We start from the raw sequence: 18,849 nt of genomic DNA on the forward strand, positions 1-18,849 counted from the left end.
AGATTTTCAATGTGTCCATTCATATCACCCAATAAGATTATCTCGGCCCCGACTTCAAACTGATATCTTTACAGACCCACTTAAATAGATCTCTGTTCTCCTCTTTGCATTTGCCCCTGTCCATAAACAAGCTAACCGTAGCCATATATTTTACCTGCTATTGTTACTGAAACCCGGATATGTTTTTTGCACGCTGGGTTTACCCTTTTCTAATTGGTCCTGTTGTATAAGCATACCATCACCATCACCACCGATGGTGCAAGCTTCGACTTTCCCATTCAGAGTTAAAGATTGGCATCTGGGAGCCAGTCAGCTGCACATAAATTTTGAAGTACATCTACTCTACGTACAGCTACACGTACAGTCATGAGAAAAAGTGGAATACAACACTTAGCCAGTGACAGACCTCGGAAAAACTGAATCGAAATGTCATCTAGCTAAAAGCTCAAGGGACAGCGACATCGGTAAAAACATGTGGATAAAATGAGGTACCACCACTATTCTCTTGATATCAGATAGATGTTGCTAGATAAAGTTGGGATGCAGTTTTCTCGAGCTCCGCCACCGGCTGAGTGTTTTATAACACTTTTGTCCACGACTGCACGTATAGCCAAGCGGGTGAGTTGGTGAAACATATTGAATGGAAAACAGCACAATAGTTAGACACCAAAGCAGAGAACAGGAAAGCGCTGACTTACAACTGAAAGTTTATTCAGTGAAAGAACATCATATATGGAAAAGTGACCACCCTATCAACAAGTGTACAAGACACGTGTTGCTACATAAGACGAAGACATGCAACCTCACTTTCATGTAAAAAAAACGAAGGGTTTGCTAACAGAGAACCTTGTTGTTTACCAACCTTGTAGATCGAACATATGGTACACGTTTGAAATAGCATGCAAATAACTTGGACGCTATCAAATCTGCTAATCTCGTTGACCACGTCCGTGACTGCGAATATTGCTATCCTTCCCTGCACTATTCTGATACCCTGCACAAGCATCCGACCCGCTTAGCACATGAGATAATGGAGGCCTACCACACGAAGAAAAAACAGGTTTGTGCGTTAGCAAACCATCCACGTTTCTACAAGAAAGTGATATCACATTCCTTCATCTTACGTAGGTAGAACGAGAGGAAGAAGATAGTTTACACGGTATGAAGGGGAACTGAACAAGGGTGAAAGAAGGACGCCTCAGTTCGCATCCTACGTAGAAACACGTATTTTTGGTTTGTACAGTTGTTGATAGTGTGGTAATTTTTCCATATATGGTGTTGTTTCATTGAATAAACGTTCAGTTGTCAGTCAGTGCTCGTCTTGTTGTTCTCTGCTTTGGTGTTCGCGTGTTGCGCTGTTTTCCCTTGTACGTGTTACAGACAGCCACTCAGAGCTCCTACCGCTTTCATGCTATGAGTCGATCTCAAAGGCCATCCTTAAGTTTGAAAAAAAAATAAAAACATCTCACCTAGATTATTCAAACAGCAATGGCTCACCGATCGCCCCTGACACTATTAGTCTCAGGAGATGAGCATCATATCATCATTACGGTCCACGTAACAGCCGCGGGTCGTCGGTATTTGAGGAACAATTACCGTCATTTTCGCACATCCTTCGTTGATATGCCATAATTACCAGTAAAGAACACATCAAAGTACATACACGTTTCTTGAAGGCCGGCCTGGACGCAGCTGGTCTCTCAGGAATGGCTACCTCCCACACATGTTCGGGTGACGTAAGATTTCCGCACGTTCTCCCGAACATCAACGTGCACAGCTCGTTTGGAGAAGACCTAGTGGTCCTCATCACGTAGCCTAAATCATCCTTCAGAGAGAGTGAGAGAAAGAAGTGAAAGATAGTTTAATAAATTGGAAAACCTCAGGAGTGGAGGGCACGCCACACGCGTAAAAGACAGGCTAATGAAGTAACACTGCGCTGGACGTGAAGCCGGATATGCATTATAAAAGAAAAGAAGAAAACGGCACACGTGTGAAGCAAGTCTCATGGAAGCAAATCCGAAGAAAGTATAACGACACATTTCACTGTCAATGTCGGTAAAAGAAGAAAACCCACAGAGCCGAATGTTGGATTCCGCCGCTGTCATTGAACCACCGCTGAAGGTAACCGATGAAGGCACAAAATAGAACCTGTTTATAGTTTAATGTCAGCATCGAGTTTATCAAAGGCAGAAATCTGATTTCCTGCAGAAGCCAACGCGACGCCCCTTTCCTCTCCTCGGCGGCGGAAGGGGGGGGGGGGGGGGAGTCGCGTATCGTGCTACATTTTTAAAATTAAAGGCAGACCTTCAATCGTATTTTATCAGCTTGTCTGAGGGAATATACAGAGAGCAGAAAAACTTTTATTGTCTTTCGTTCAAAGGTTGGAGTTTGTGACACTCACCTTGTAGGTGTTGACGATACCCGTGCACACTTCTGTTGTGGTGAAGCGCTGCATGTAGCAGATGGCCCAAAGGAAGGCCACGAAAACGGGCATCCAATATTTGTCAGAGTTCCTCTTCAGCACGTGCATCACGTATTCGCACGATGAGCATGTCTCGGAAGTAGTTATCCCCGTCTTGAAAGTTTCTGTGACCTGTGCGTATCGGCCGCCAAAGCGCGAAGATCACCTTGTTAGTGCTGCAAAGGTAAGACGTGCTAGCGGTCGCATTGTCTCTGGGCAATATACGGTTGTCAGGAGCCTAGGCGTGAAGAGCTTTCGCACAAAACGGGACACCTAAAGTGCTCAATAAACACAAGCAAGCAAGCAAACGAACAAACAAACAAATATGAGAACTGGTATATCTGTGTGATCGCACTGCCATTCTTATATCTATATCCATAGTTAGTATGAAAAGTAACTATGGTCACAATTCACATTATTTTGAATTTATAAGCATTAAGCCTGAATGTACTAGCGCAACTGCTTTATGAAACTTACGAAATCTAAGCTTCTTACAAGGTGGGGGGGGGGGGGGCGGTGGAGCACATATTGTCTTTGTGATTTGTCAATTTCAGCCGGAATGTTATTGTGAATTCTGGATAGTTGCATATTTTAACATTTCTAATTGCATTGCTAGTGATGTGATATGCAAAATTTGTGCTTACTTTTCTAGCTAGCGCAGAGAGCAGCAGTTGTACCGACGTTATCATTTCACATTTGTCGCATCAGTTGGTTGGTTGCGACATTTGTAGGGGCTGTAGGCTAGTGTCCAAAAACAAGTTGTTCACGGATTGATTTCATGGTGTTTAGAAGAACACAATCATCAATAAACAGCTTAGAACATATATACAGCTTGGTTGCTTTTAAATGGTAATTTATGTAACTATTGCACTGTACTCGACAAAGAAAACCAATCACTGAGGCCCGTCTGAGTAGACCTCGTAGAAGCTTGAATTGGCCCATCAGTGCTGATAGCCTGTTCACGGCCGCGTTGAAACTTTGCATGATGTGGTTCTATATATCAGCTCACTACTTCACCTAGGCGACTGCACCTGATCTCCTGGGTGAAGTTTTCAGCCTGTTGAAGCCTTTGTAGAGCTTTTAGAAAAGCTGGAATTTGAGCAGCGTGCACAGAGCGGAGCTCTTTGGCGCCCGTCCCTGCGTTTCGCGTCGTCATCGCTATTGTCCCCAGTAATCAGCTCCACAGCCGGGGCAACGCGCGCTCCTGCCGCCACCGTTCGCCGCTGCGTGTACCCACCCCTGCCTCCCGATAACTTATTTGCTTTCTTCGCTCCTTCTCCAATGCCACCCCTGTGCCGCGACAATCAGAGCGTCGGAGCGGTGGCGGCGGGTCTCGATACCTGAAACAGCTGATGAGCGGCGCTCAAATTTCGCATTAGAAGGTAACGTAATCTTCAGATATTTTTTTTCTTCGAAGGCCATTACAGATTCAAAAGCAACAATATTATATTTTATACAAAGCTGCTAGGACGACTATCTGGCCACCTTCACAGGTATTCATCTTGAAGTACTAGCGCGCAACTTTGGCATACAGAAAACATTTCGCAAACTCCTCATGTAGAATCAAAGTCATACTACTGGCAATTGTGTTAGTTCTTTTTTCCCGTGAAAAGGTTGCCCAGGCTTGCAGGCTTTCGGGTTTCGGTGCTTGAAAAACGGGGAATGTGGAAGCAGTAGCGTTGGCGCAACGTTGGTAGCTCCTAGTCGACGCCTTTCTACACCAACTTATACCACTTCACATCTCATGACCCGTGGCTCAAATGAATCGTGGCTCACATGGCTCACATGACTCATGATGATGGCTCGACACTTCCATGTCAAATGATTAATCTATCATGGCTCGTCGATGATGCGGCATCTCCTGATACCATGACTTACAACTCAGGCGGTCATTGATGACACCACGAGGAGGCAAAGTTCCGGGGACACATTTTGCGGACACTTCTGGCGGCAACATAGCCCACGAATGCTTTCGCATTAATACTAGCACCGTCCCATCTGGAAATGGCGGAGATTGTGCACGAACCACAACATTCGGTAAAGTTTTTATTGGGGGACAGGAGAGGAACCGAAAATGCTCCCGTCATCGCGATATGAGTCATCTTCTCGTCTACGCTATGTGTGCCTTCACGCATGACGGTATATAGGAACTGTGCACTACGCGTAGGGAACACGGAACACAGCTAAAGTGTTGGATGCTATCTCCCTCATTGGTGAGTGAATCCGCTCTTCCGCGAGTCCATGTGCAGATCTCGTCGTTACGCGCGTAGTGTTGTCTGCCCTCGTTAATCTCTCGTACTTAATATTTTTGCGAAGAAGATCAGCAGTGGCGCGAGGGGAGCCCTCGCGCTGGGCTAGATATTAAAACAATCATTCATCCTGTCGCCATGTTGTGCCGTTTCTTTGCTTGCCACCACGTAAAAATATAACTATATATAATGAAATTATCACACAGCATTGATGTTCAACTCTAGTTTCAACAGTGCCTAGAGGACAGAACAACCTTTGTAAATATGGACTATTCGTCCGTGAGGCAGAATAATCGCGTCCTTTAAACTAGCGTTCTTGTGCAGGTAACGAACATATTCCAAACAAACTCATAGTTCCTGTCCCACAACTAAGTAGAAAAAAAATCAGTAGAGGCGCTAACTACCAGCATAGTGTGAGAATGCGAAAGCATTATCTTTTGTTGCCGCATGTTTATTTTTAGCCATTGTTTGTTGTCCACTGATCACTTTTGGCGCTTGGCCTCAGACTCCATGTTAACGGTACTCCTCTTTATGGGCTACCAATCGAGCAGGTCAAGTACGCCGTTCGGTCGCGGACAACGGGACAGATTTCTTAGGAGGAAGCGCTGCTCTCTTAGCACGTCTGGCTACATTGTTGTGATCTTATGCTTCTCGATCACGTTGCTGTGTCTATTCGCAGTTGAATCATTTGCGAGGCCTGCCTCTTGGAGCTTTACTTGTAGATGGGTTTCTGTACATCGCGGGCATATCTGCAAACGACGCCGACAACCTCCTCCTCTCTCCTACACTTGGAATACTTGCGAATACTTCTCATAATCAACCCCCCCCCCGCCCTCCTCCCCCCTTTCTGTCTTGGCCGTCTGTCTGCGTGAAAAGGTCCTTTTTGCGAGGTACCACAGAGGTTTAATAAAGACGGATGAATTTTTTCGTACTGGGGTTAGTAAGATTTTCGCCTTCCTAACCAATTTAATTTACTACGGTAGGTGGCACTCCACATCACAGCAGTACAAAGGTACTGAATAGTTACCGCTTTGTCTAGGACAGCGCCTGCAGTTTTCGTGAAAAGACACTAGTTTACGTTGCGTTGGAGATGGCAACCTACGAGACGGATTTTGTCGAAAGCGTAAAACCCGCGCGCGACAACCCACACTCACCGCTTTGATGTTAACGACGGGCCAGTTCAGTTGGGCAACGTACTGTAGGGCCTGATTTCGACGGCGATGGTGAAATGAGTTGGTATCGTCAAATTCGTCCAGCCCGATGGTGGATCCTTTGTCAGACAGGGTGTCCAGCACCTCGTCGACGTTACGTAACCTGAATCTGTCTGCACGAGTTGGCACGTGCCAGTACGAGAGCTGCGCATTCGTAAGGCGCAGCACTACCACCACGGCACTGATCAGGACCGGACGCATGGCTCCCTCTCTGAAAGCGAAGACGAAATGATTCATTGACGTTGCTTTCTGGCCTATAAGGCGCTTAGAGCAGAGGAGAAACACAAGGAATACCAAATGCGATATCGAGATTTTATGCCTCCCGATAGAGCAAATTGGACCAGAAGAATTACCGATCCTTTTTTAAATTCCCTAAGTCAGCTTTCCTGTCACAGAAACTCCTTTATCATGGCGACGCGGCTGAACGAAGGGGCAGAAGGTGGGTGCAGCGCTGAATACTTCTATATTTTGCATTATACCCTGCTCAATCCTGGTGTGCTACACCTTCACAATTGCAATCCAGGGAGGGTGAATGGGTGCCTGCGAAACAATGGCTTGTCGAGTCCGCAGCGTAGGTAGAGGAACGCAAGGACTGAGCTTGGCATTATTGCCACAATAGCAGTCTCCAGCGCTGCACCGAATTTCTGCCCCAAAACAGGTTTGACCGCCATGTTGAAGGCACCTGCGCTGTACAAAGAAGATGTGTTCTAGCTTTACAATGGTTTGATACCTATTTTTTCGGAGAGAATAGCTGTTTTAGTGTAGATTATATTGCAAGTAAGCGAGCTAGTTTATTATCACCCCATAGCGTTCAAATTAGTGATACCACGCTATCAAGTATTCCAAACGGCTTGCCAAGTGCAAGACGAGATAGTCCCATGTCTTGATTAGTGTTTTTTTATTTGTGTGTTATTATGCAATGTAAGCTTAATGGCCGCGCGAAGTTCCACGTATACATGTAGGCTGTAACAGTGTCATAGTGAAGGAATCCTCTTCATTTTACACCATCTATGTTTCGTGAACGTGCACTAACACCGCATAGGTCATGGGAGCTTTTTGTATTTTGCCTTCGTGGAAATGCAGCTACCGAGGTCAGGACTATATGGCATGAACTTGGGCTCACCAAGAGAGGGCGATAGCTAAAAAACTACCTTGACGTGCCTTTAAAAAGTGACCGCCGGTGAAATATGTATCTGCAGCAAATTTCCTGTAGCTCTAGGTGTCAGTGTGAAATTTCCCATTCATAGCGTTTTCCTCATCGTTATAGGAGTAGCTGCAAATACTGCATGGGCTGCATCTTCCTTGTGTAATAAATTAAAAAAAAAAACATGGGAGCTAGTATCTGCTTCGCGCATTACCTTGCATTAGCGTAATTGCTATTCAATATTTTTTGCAACAGCATGCCTTTCGACATGAAGAAATCAGCTAAAGAAACAAAAGGACGCTGTAATCTTGAGCGAAGGTAAGCAATGTCCGCTGGTTTCGTCTTCATGTACTGATTGTTGTTGGCGCATCGGCGCAATCTTTGGAAAACCTCAGTGCTGCTCGGTGGGACAACGAACTTAAAAGTTTCATCATTTCATCCACTTGCGCTGTTTTTTCACCGTTCAGGCCTGCTCAAGCGAGTAGTTAGGTAGCTCGTTGTGGAAGCAGTGTGAGCAGCTGAAATACGGACTGACAACTTTAATTCTGTAGTGTTGTCTTCCTGGGAATAGTCATCCTTTCTTTCGCTTTGTGGAAAAACATCGAAATGTAACCTCTATTCTTCTGTTTATTTTTGCCAAACTTGACTTTTCTTTACGGGCAACAATTCTGCAAGAAGAAACTACAGATGCACGGTTTCTTTAGTCTTTGTGGTTTGATATTAAGCAGCCTCAGTGGTGACCTATGTGGCGTAAGCGTGTTCAAGAAAAGCGGGGTTCGCAAGGAGGCCGTTTGCATTGCCTTCAGTTGGCGTTCACGTTGGCTCTTTTTCAGCTAGGACGATTGCATATGATTTTTCTTCACAGGAAAGATCGATCATGTAACTATACCTGGCTATGTATAGGCCCTGCTGCGGTGGGTAGTGGTTAGAGCGATCGGCTACTATACCCGAAGAAGCGTGTTCAATCTCGGCCCTAGCGACCGCTTTTCGATGGAGGAGATGAACAAGGCGGCGATGTGCTGGGGGATGTACGTGCACGTTGAAGAACTCCAGATGGTCTAAATTTGCGGAGAGCCCCACTACGGCGCGCCTCCTATATTCTGAGTCGATCTTTGGTGCTAATCCCCAGAAACCTTCCTTGCTGTGGGCCATGTTCAGCAAAATGCGTATTTGCTACTATGACGGCTTCATTCTAACCAATACTTAAATGAACTCATAACGTGCAAACATGCAAGGACTCCGTGGTCAATTCGCATGTAAATAGGGGTTTACTGTCGCCTGAGACATACGATTTAAAAATGCTTGTTTACATCATCGCTGTTTGGTTTCTAAATCAACCCATGCTGGCGATACCTGAATTTAATTTTGCTGGGATCTTATAAACTATAATTGCTCAGTTTTCACTGAAAGTCTTTTTTTTTCGTGTTAGAGTGGGGGCATTTATGCGCAGAGGTCGGCATCATTTTTTTTTTTCAAATACAGCTTCATGGTTTGCCATTTATAAAATAGTTAGCCAATCTAGCGCTGAAAGCACCACGCTGGGTCTTACCTGAACAGCCCACAATATTCGTTTGGTCCGTCCAATTCAGGCTGGAGAAGTGCTCTTGGTCGATGAGATCCTTGTTTGTGTTCACGAAGCAATGCGGGCGCCAGGAGTCATGCGGGCTCTTCTATGTCAGCGGTGTCCCCTGCAGCCTTGGTGCTATCAGGAGAAAACAAACACTGTAAAGACGAAACAAAAAATTGCCTGTCCGCTATTCGATATACGCAGCTTACGGGGCTGCGCAAGAGCGCAATGATGTGCCCGGAGGCCCGCGGGGAAATTCGATGCGGGCTTGCTCTCGATTCTGGAAACTATCTGGCCAAGAACATGTGGACTGTGGAGTTACCCTTTCGTAAAAAGGGTCTGCCGTTTATTATGAATTACACACTGGGCAACTCTCTAGTTTTGCGAGTGATGAAGAACTTGTGACAACCGCAAAGAAGAAACGCAAAGCTCCCTGCGTGCCGGATTCTTGCTCCAATGCACCGTTCCAGACCTGGCTCTGCACAAAGAATTGCGGATGGAACTGGGATTGAGTGAATGCGCTTAGTATGAACTGTTGACGCTAAATACTTGAGTCAGCCACCTGATGCATTTCATTTACTATTATGACTACTATATTTCCCAAATGGGTCGACAAACAACACGGCTTGCTGCGAGTTTTATAGAGGCAGCGTTTAAGCCCGGGGTCTTTGGTTGCATGTCTGTGCAGAAAAAAATTGTGGTCGGCTTGACCGGGAAGTTATTGCTCTGGGAACCAGTGGGAGGGCGGTTACATGAAAGGGAACGGGTATTATGAACATGAAATTATTACTGTGGCTACCTCCGGAATCAAAATGAAGATGGTAGCCTTGGAAGCTGGCAGTTATGGCGAGAATAAACGTAGACCCCAATCGATTTATGTTTCAAGCGTAGGGGGAAAGATTATCGTTGAAATAGAACAGTCATAGCAGATGCTAAAGAATGCGTAACCGGAGAATGGTTTCATTACAAAATTCGTTAAAGAGACCTTAGACTGTCTATTGCGTACTGTCAATGACGTCTATTATAGAGTTTCTATAGATTTCTAGTCAGACACTCAAATTAGAAAGGGTGGAAAACAACCAAAAGTCACCATTGTGCTACTGAATCATCTAAAGTCTGAAGACTGCAAACGAAAAGCAAGGCGTCCGTGTACTGCGCGACGTCAGTGCACGTTAAAGAACCCCCGGTGGCCAAACTTTCTGGATCCTTCCACTACGGCGCCTTTCATAGCCTTGGTCGTTTTGTGCAGTTAAGCACTGCAAACTACATAAAATATATTTTTAAAACACGGTGTCAATAACGGTGCGAAAATACAATTGGGTTGGGTGACTGCTGTGACGGTCAAATAAGGCTCTAATTGCATCCCTCTTTTTTTTTCAGACATTGAATTAGGGTGGAGTTAATGGTTTCCGATAATGTTTCTCCTCGATGAGGCTACTCTTAAACGTCCTCACGAAAGCATGCGTTAACTTGCAAGTCAGCTCACAGAAAGCGGCAAGCGGCTGTGCTCAGAAGTGAGCCAGGTGTAAATAATGTCTTGAATTTTCCTCATCGGCGACTGGAACAACAGCGCTAATTTTCTCTACACTGCATTAAAATTCATTTCATGTCCCTATCAAGACACTGGTATAAAAAACTCATTTGACATTCGTACACAAGTTTCGGAGCCGCGGTTCGTCCTGCACATCGATGTAAACGACGGCTCCGGCGGGCAGATGTGACTTGAGGCGTGGAGAAATACCTGTTGCTCGCAGTGCGCACTTCCTCCTGAAAACGGCTTTATCCACGTGTATAGATTAGCATACAGCATCCCGTACCGAATTAAAGAGCGCTAGGCTGTCATGAATTCATAATTTTAAAACGCTCACCTTTTTAAAACGCTGAAAGAATGCTGTTGAAGCGCTTTTTTGTACATTTGTATGTGCATGACATTTATTGCCTTGTCACGACCGTGGGCGTGGACGACGAAAACGACGAAGACCAGTGTTCGGAGCTTAGTACCGAAGGGGACGAAGTGAGGTGCTTGAGCCGGAAATGCTAACCTTAGTTGTTCGGTTGCGCATGTGCCTCTTTTGCCAGATTGCCTGCTGGGCTCGCCCTCCGGAAAAGTTGTGGCTGTACCACATCATTGTCGAAGAAATACTTGGAATAATTTCAAACGCGCGGAAAATTGTCCTCACGGAAATTCATATCAAAATTGGAAAGCAGTCGTTTTTCGTGCAGCGTTTAGGAAGGCGTTGTACTATTTCACTTACAATTTAGCATCCATATGCTAGTCAGGTTTGAAGATAGTACGAGAGAGGGATATTGGAATTGACCTATGTACTTCAGGGTCCGTATTCCGATTTTGCATTGTTACTGAAAGAGTCGCTACCTCCCCTGACTTCGGCTAATATGATTGGTGGAAATTCCGGAACCGAAAGTGGTAGTGACATCCGGTTCCTGCGTTGCGAGGATTGCAAATTCTGTCAAACCCCTGGTGGATATGCTAGCGGACTAATGCTTCATTCGGCCATATGGCGTATTTCCTACGTTGAATGAAAGAGCGACGCAGCTGAAGCTCCATGTTCACTGCATGTGAACGATGTTCACTGCATGTGAAAAGAGCGACAAAGTCTTGCAGTTGGACCTTGATGAGCACGACGCTGGTTACTGCACAGAGCGAGAATGTGCTGCAGCTTCACAGGGGGCGCAATTGGCTGCGGCGATATATAGCCTAAAATAGCGCTCAACATTCTCTAAAAGCTCATATATCACAGCTTGCTTACGAGAAGTATTCAGAGACTTGGAATGGGAGCACTTAGAGATAAGGGTAGATGGACAGTAATCTGCGATTTGCTGATTACATTGCCTTGGTAAGTAACTCAGGGGATGAACTGCAAAGAATGATTAATGACCTAGACATGAAAAGTAGAAATGTAGGGTTGAAAATCAATATGCAGGAGGCTAAGGTGTTCAACTGCGTAGGGAAGAAACAGCGGTTGACGTTATGTAGCGAAGCACTTGAAGTAGTAGGCGAATATGTCTACTTAGGACAGGTAGTAACCGCAGACCCGGACCCTGAAATGGAAATAACAAGGAGAATAAGATTGGGGTGGAACGCATTTGCCAAGCACTCCCAGATTATTACTAGCAGCTCGCCGGTATCGCTCAAAAGGAAAGTATACATTAGTGGCATCTTACCTGTACCTACGTATGTAGCTGAAACGCGGAGGCTAGCAAAGAGAGTTCTACTACTTAAGTTGCGGACAACGCAGAGGGCTATGGAAAGAAAAATGTTAGAGATAACGTTAAGAGGTAGGAAATGTGCAGAGTGAGTCAGAGAAATAACTCAAGTCACTGACATTCTAGTGGAAATCAAGAAGACATGGGCAGGACATGTTGGGCGAAGAAAGGATAACCGATGGTCGCTTAGGGTTGTGGGGCCCCACAGCCCCTTTTAGTGTTTTAAACTGCGCGCACTTTTTCCTGTTTGTGTTGGTGTTCGCCCGGGCAGCGCGAGTGCGCATGAGCGAGCTGCCGGGAGCGGGGGCGACATGTTATCGGCGCGAGACCGAGGGTAGATGAGCGCGTCGGGAGCATGGCTCGTGGCTTTTTCGCCGTGCGGCCGGATGGGCGGCCAGGCCATAGAGAAAGAGATTGGCAAGGCTGCGTCCCAGGCTGGCGGGATGTATGTACCGTCTTTGCCAAAAGTAACCAGGCTGCATGTTTTGCTTCTTGCTTGTATTCTGCAGCAAACATGGATCTCCTGAGGATCATAACTTTTTGGTCAGTGAAGACAGGAGCTCTCTTTTATTTTGCACCGATTTACAGCATCAGAAGCTTTATGAATTTTCAGCTACCCGACTGAGAAGCGTAACACGCAGCCTGGTTACTTCTGGCAAAGACATTACATACACGGACGACGGAGCGGGGTCCTGCCAGACGAAGATGGAAGCGGTGCCTACAAGAATGCCTTAGGAGTTTCAGCGTGAGTGCTGCTACGCGAGAAGCAATAATTTTGTGCAGTCGTCAACGCTTTGGCCTATTACTCGCCCTATTCGGGCCGCAGTGTTTTTTGTGTTGTCGCGGTGAAGCCCTGACCAATGTTCCGTTTTATTCTGCATAGTCCATTGTCGCGCACTTCGACGGCATGTTTCCAGCACAGTTTTGACCAATGCTGTTTCTTTTCTATTTTATACTTTTCTGTTGATCCGGAATAAACCGTTGTTTTTAAGAAATACTTCGTTTTTCACTCGCGGACCCGTATTCTAGAAGGCGGAGCCTTCAGGATAACAAACTGGATTTCAAGTGTAGGAAAGCGTAGCAGGGGGCGTCAGAATGTTAGGTGGGCGGATGAGGTTAAGAAGTTCGCAGGGTTCAAGCGGATGCACGCATATAGTACAGGGCCGGGTTAGCCTCATGAATATGGCGGAGGCTTTCGCCCAGCAGTGGGTATAGTCAGGCTGATAATGATGATGACGATGACTCTGTAAAAGCATGATCTATTGTTTTAGGTTTGCAATAGAGAATGGAATTGGTTGGCAAAGGGATGAATATGCCTTTCGCATAAAGCCATCCTTTTACTCAGGGGGTGTTTGAGTGAAGTTTAAAGGGAAATGATTTTACTGACTGTGTTACGGGCATTTTTTCGCCTCTTGACGGCCATCTTTTCCTGAGCCACGTCTGTAAGCCATTGTGTACAGAGAAACCGGTACTGAGATATCAACTGGGTCACTGTATAATTTATTTCGCTTCATAATGCTTTAATGTTCTCAACAAAACGTACCTTAAGCATGGCTACGACATCTGACAACATTTAAAGCTCCTGGGGCAACTAGCAAAGCGGCTTTATATGTAGCCGACTGTTACACCCAAACTGAGGTTTCACTGGGATTATAGTGCAACAAATGGCAAGAGGTTGCGGCTGTGCTAGTTCGCCTCCGCCGAACCGATATAATTCTTGTCTCGTGCGACATACGTCCCTACAGTGATCGAGCACCTAAAATAAAGCTGGGATGGACATCGCACCTTTGTTACAAATATCCGGGATGCCCTATTTTGGTTGGAGGTGACTTTAATGCCCGGCATCAAACTTGGAGTTATCCCTCTTCTACTGTGCTGGGAAGTGTAGAGTTGGACGCATTTACTGATGCAGATATTGTGCTCCTTAACTCCCCAGGCACCACAACACGACGTTGGGATGGTCCCCGTTCACCGCCTTCCTCTCCGGACCTCACATGGTGGTGTGGTGCACGTGCTGTTTCATGGGATCGAGAACTAGGCTGTTGGGATAGTGACCATTATCCATTACTCACTACACCGGCTAACAGCATCGGCACGCCGACATGAGAAGCGCCTTAATCATCAGCGATAGCAGGACTGGTGTGCATCTCTAAACGCTACGTCTACTACGCGATCAATATGGCGCACATTCTGGTCCATGGAAATCGGCAGGCGTTGAAAGGACCCCGCAGGCAATGCCTGTCTAGCATTTGGACAGACTCCACGCCAGTTCGCACCAGTGATGTCAGGGATTTATTTCTGGATTTCAACCACATTCCACCTCCGTTCATCAGCCCGAATAATCTCCCGTCAGAAGCGGGCTCACCTCCAAGCAAAGAAGTTCTTGAAGGTATTGAAAAACAATTCACAATGGCCGAGTTGATTACAGCTATTTGACCAAACGAAACCGCGCAATTCTCCGGGGAGGGATGGCCTGCCATAGGAAATGATTAAAAAATATTGAACAACCAGCTCTAGAGTGGCTGCTTTAGGCCCTGAATACATTTTTTTCCCTCTGGAGATGTTCCGGCCCCTTGGAAACATGCTGAGATGGCGCCAATCGCTAAGCCCGGGAAGCCTTCCACTAAGTTAAGCAACCTTCATCCAATAGCGCCTGCGTCCACACTTTGCAAACTACTAGAACGCATGTTGGCTATGCGCCTATCATGGTGGCTTGAAAGATACAACTGGTACCATCCAGCTCAGATTGGTTTTCGCCCTCATTTGGGCAAGATGGGTTGAAACACCTTTCATGTATGGTACTATTAGGAGGAAGATCCCGCAAAATGGACCATTTTAACAATGGACGTCCACAAAGTCTACGACAATGTCAGCCACTCAGCGATTCTAGCCATTCTACGCTGGCTACGCTTCCGATTCAGAGTATGTAACTTTGCAACTTTGTAAGATCATTCTTAGAAGCCCGTTCTATTTCCATACGGATTGGTAAAGAACGTGCTGGACACTTCAGCGTAAAGAGGGGTGTGTCTCAAGGATCTGTGCTGGCACCAATCCTATTTAACATGGCGCTCCTACCTTTGGACTGGTAACTAGCAACCATTCCGGTAATATTTTATCTGATATATGCAGATGACGTCACAGTATGGTCCCTGCACACATATCTAAGCCGCCTAGAATTAGGCCTTAAGACTGCTTTTGACAAGACATCTGAGTGGTGTACGAAAATTGGCCGAGCCCTCTCAGTAGAAAAGAGAAACTTTATGTCTATCACAAGCCGATGGGGTAGACGCAGGTTTTTACAGGATTTAGTGTGATGTGAGAACGGTTGTTTGGCATATCCCTGTGTTCTTTACTGGCTTTACTATATGTTAAAATGAGGCAATAAAGAAAATAAAGCGGGCTTAATATAGCAATCTCATGCCTGGCCAAGAATAGGTTTGGCCGGATGGAGATTCGATTTCTGGTGGCGACACGATTTTATTAAGTACCGGTTTATGCCGATAGGCACTGATGACAGGCTCTGTCCATTCCACTAATGAAACAAAGTGCTTTCGCATCGAAACTGTTCATAACTCTAAAGGAACACGAAAATACTCTATTATAAGACCTAAAAATGCGCTATGTAGCAGGCAATCATTGCAATATGCCGGATTAACAAGGCTAAGAAAATTTTTACGGGACGAGCTAATCGAACAGTGAAGGTCCAGGAAGCACTGAGCCATCTCAAAACCTAATCAAGAGCTAGCTGAGCCGGTATAAAGAGTAATATGGCGCGAAACGTAGACGTTGAGGCAGTCACTGACCTCCAAATTGCATCTTGGATCGAACCAACTCCCAGTAGTAGGGACAACCGCTCAAGCTGTTATGATTCCAAACTCAGGAAAGAAATTACAACGAGAAAACCTGAGCTTCATCTCCTTAAGAACATTAGGGGGGAAACTCTTGGAGGAAATGTCATGCAAGCGAGACTAAAAGCAAAGACATGGGGGAAAAAAGTTTGTACCTATCATGGCGGTTAGCTAGGCTTCAGTCCCTGTGTATTCAGGTATGTTATAATGCTACACATTAAACACTAAATAATTGAATAAAAGACAAATGACACCACAGAAATAATTGAGTTAGACTTGACAAAAGCATTTAATAATGCCAAGCTTAAGGCGATCCTTGCAAAATTACGAAAATATTTGTGGTGGGCGAAAACACCTTCACCACGGTAAGAACATCTTTGACCATAGACAAGCTAATATAAAAACATAGGGGGCACTTAAGTTCTGTATTTAGGGATATGGTGCGATAGCGTGACTACCAATCCAGTATAAAGCCCCGCTGCAACTAGGCCTTATTAACATGCTTGCGTAGCCTAGAGGTAACGTGAATACAGCGGTCCTAACTGCTTGATTCTGATATCACTCTCCCATCTGAAAGGATACGGCCGAGTTGGCAGCTCCTGTCAATCGTAACGTCAAACAACCCTACGTTCACTCAGTGGACGGCCATGGCAGCTACGAGGTACGGCCTGCCAACGCCATGACTGCGATTTTTGATTCAGAACGCCAGCGCCGACGCCAGGTATTCGGTGCACGAGGTCTTTAACGCTATCGCGTTAATAAATGAACGTAAGCTAGGTAACAATGGGGAGTAAGGGAACACCGCAGGGATCGGTTCTCCTCCCTGTTAATATTTAATATGGCCGTGATTTGACTGCCAAAGAATCTGAACGAAATGAATCTGAGACACAATCTATGCGGATGATTTGCCCTGCGGGCAGCAGGTGGATATGGCGGTCATATAGAAGTACCCACCAGGTAGCAGTGGAGCTTGTGGAAGAGCACTCAATCCCCCCTTCTTTTCCCAGATGACTCACATGCTCACCGGAGAAATCGCAATGCTTAATTTATCAGCCTTCGATGAGTAGAATGGGAAAAGATCAACCCCAAATGCAATTAGGGACTGAGGGCGCTCCTGCACCGATAGTAGACAAAAATTCAGTGTGGTTTAGCTCGTGATTAAACCTGGAGTTACTCGAGAGCTATCTCTATGGGTACGCTTAGTTTCGGCTTGGAAGTAAAGGCACGGCTTTTGCACAAAAAAGTTTACTTTATGATTTCAGCTTTATTTATGCCTTAGGGGTCACTTTTGACCACTAAAGCGCGATGAGGCGAAAGCATCTGTTCCGCGGTGGTCCGAGGCCCTCCACTACAGCACCTTTTTCTCTCTGTTTTTACTCCCACCTTCATGATGAGGCAATAGCGTAAGCTACCAGCCAACATATAAAGCCCCGCTTTAACCGAGTCGTACGAACGTGCCTGTGTGGCCTAAGGATAACATGAATGCAAGTGTTTTGGCAGGCTTATTGTGATATAACCCTCCCATATGAAAGGAGAGGCCCGAGTTGGTAGCTCCTGTGAGAACCAGCCCTGCCTACGCCCAGTTAGTTCTTGGCCAGCTGCCAGATACCATCTCCCACTACCCCCTCTTCTTCTTCTAGCGGTTGCTAGGCAACGTCTAAAGACCAGTGCGACCATAGCCAAGGTGCGACCACGACGAAAGTGCGATCACGGCGAAGAGGCGAAATGGCTGGCGTAGTGTAGCTCTCACTACAAAAAAATTAAATTACCTGGGCATGAGGCTCTAAAGCAATGGATGGCATACTGAAACTATCAACAGACTCAAAGCCAGCACCTAACAAGCTATAGGACTGATTAGACGCATCACCAACAAAAAATTTACAAGAGTTCAACGCTGCTGAAGCAAATATTGAGCGAGAGCATTAGCTGCGGGTGACCGAGCGTTCTTCTTCTCTTTTTCTTCTTCCTCAGCCAACATATAACGCCCCGCGTTAACCAAGCCGTATGAACGTGCCTTATTGGCCTATAGGGGTAACATGAATGCCAGGATCCTAGCAGGTTGATTGTGACATAACCGTCCCATGTGAAACGAGAGACCCAAGTTGGCAGCTCCTGCCGACCGCTTGAGTTGGTAGCCCAGCTCTCATCCTAGTTTTACGCTTGTGTGCGACGTCACAGCGTCATGTAGGTAAGACGTGGATACCAGCCGCGCTACGTTGAAGGCTCGAAACCTAGAGAAGTATAGCTTTCGCAACAAAACGGGTATGAAAGAGCCAGCTTACTAAGGCTGATGCAAGTCTTCGTAATCAGCACAACAGTATGCACGAATGCATCTGTGCATCCCATTGAATGTTAAAAAAAGGAGATAGACGGACTTGTTTAGAAAAGTGTCAACGTGACTGTGGGACTTCCCAACTACCCAGAAAGGCCAATTAAAAAGCGTATCAAACACACAGGACGAAGTTATTGAAGTTATGCAGGATCTCACAATGCGAAAAACTCACCAAAACACGAACAGGGAGAGATATATTAAGAGCCTCAATATCCCCTATGAGGGCCAAAGTGGCAAGAAAACAGGGTAAAAATTCCCCGATTCCTCCAAATCAGGCATCCGGAACATCATACGAACAGAACAAGCAAAATAACCAAGGCCCTACAAACACTCTACGGAGCTGCTGTGGATGTGGTCTACGCCAACGCTGTTGAGTAGGTGTCTCCACTCCCGGCTACAGCGAAATGAAGGGGCTCAGGAGTACGCCCACGGTCTAACTTTCCAAGCTGTCCTGGGTCCCTTCGTGATAGCAGACTACTACTTAGGCATAAAGACACGGCACAACACTGTTGATTAAGTCGAAGTACATCCACCGGCCGGCATATCACTGAGCAAGAATCAAGCGAATATTTGGAGACTCCTTCTAACAAGGACTGACCCTAACAGAGTGGGTATAGCCCCTGCGCATGAGCGGGGGTACCCAGGAGAATACAAAGACACATGTGGAGGTCAACACAAAAGGCCTGGTTAATATGATCTGGACATGCCCAAACATAACGGAAACCAGGAAGAAACAACAGATGCCTTTTGGGAGGCTGTGATGTTTAGCTCGTACTCCGATGAACGTTTCCACCATTTCCCCCGCACCCTCC

The 18,849-nt window shown here is 46.0% G+C and overlaps 1 protein-coding gene across 1 annotated transcript in view; it reads right to left on the bottom strand.

Annotated features, from left to right (window-relative positions):
* LOC146209693 (sphingomyelin phosphodiesterase-like) overlaps nucleotides 1-6,122 on the bottom strand; it is a 90,259-nt gene extending 84,137 nt beyond the window's left edge. Inside the window, exons 1-3 of the mRNA XM_084580946.1 lie at nucleotides 5,865-6,122; nucleotides 2,402-2,593; nucleotides 1,664-1,825 (exon numbers count right to left, since the gene is read on the bottom strand). Coding sequence (XP_084437072.1) covers nucleotides 1,664-1,825; nucleotides 2,402-2,593; nucleotides 5,865-6,122 — 612 coding nt within the window. The remainder of the gene's footprint in view (nucleotides 1-1,663; nucleotides 1,826-2,401; nucleotides 2,594-5,864) is intronic.
* Nucleotides 6,123-18,849: the final 12,727 nt, after the last annotated feature.

This window comes from Amblyomma maculatum, chromosome 1, assembly GCF_055883805.1.
Source record: "Amblyomma maculatum isolate TAMU_Amacu chromosome 1, ASM5588380v1, whole genome shotgun sequence".
In the NCBI taxonomy this organism is placed as follows: Eukaryota; Metazoa; Arthropoda; class Arachnida; order Ixodida; family Ixodidae; genus Amblyomma; species Amblyomma maculatum.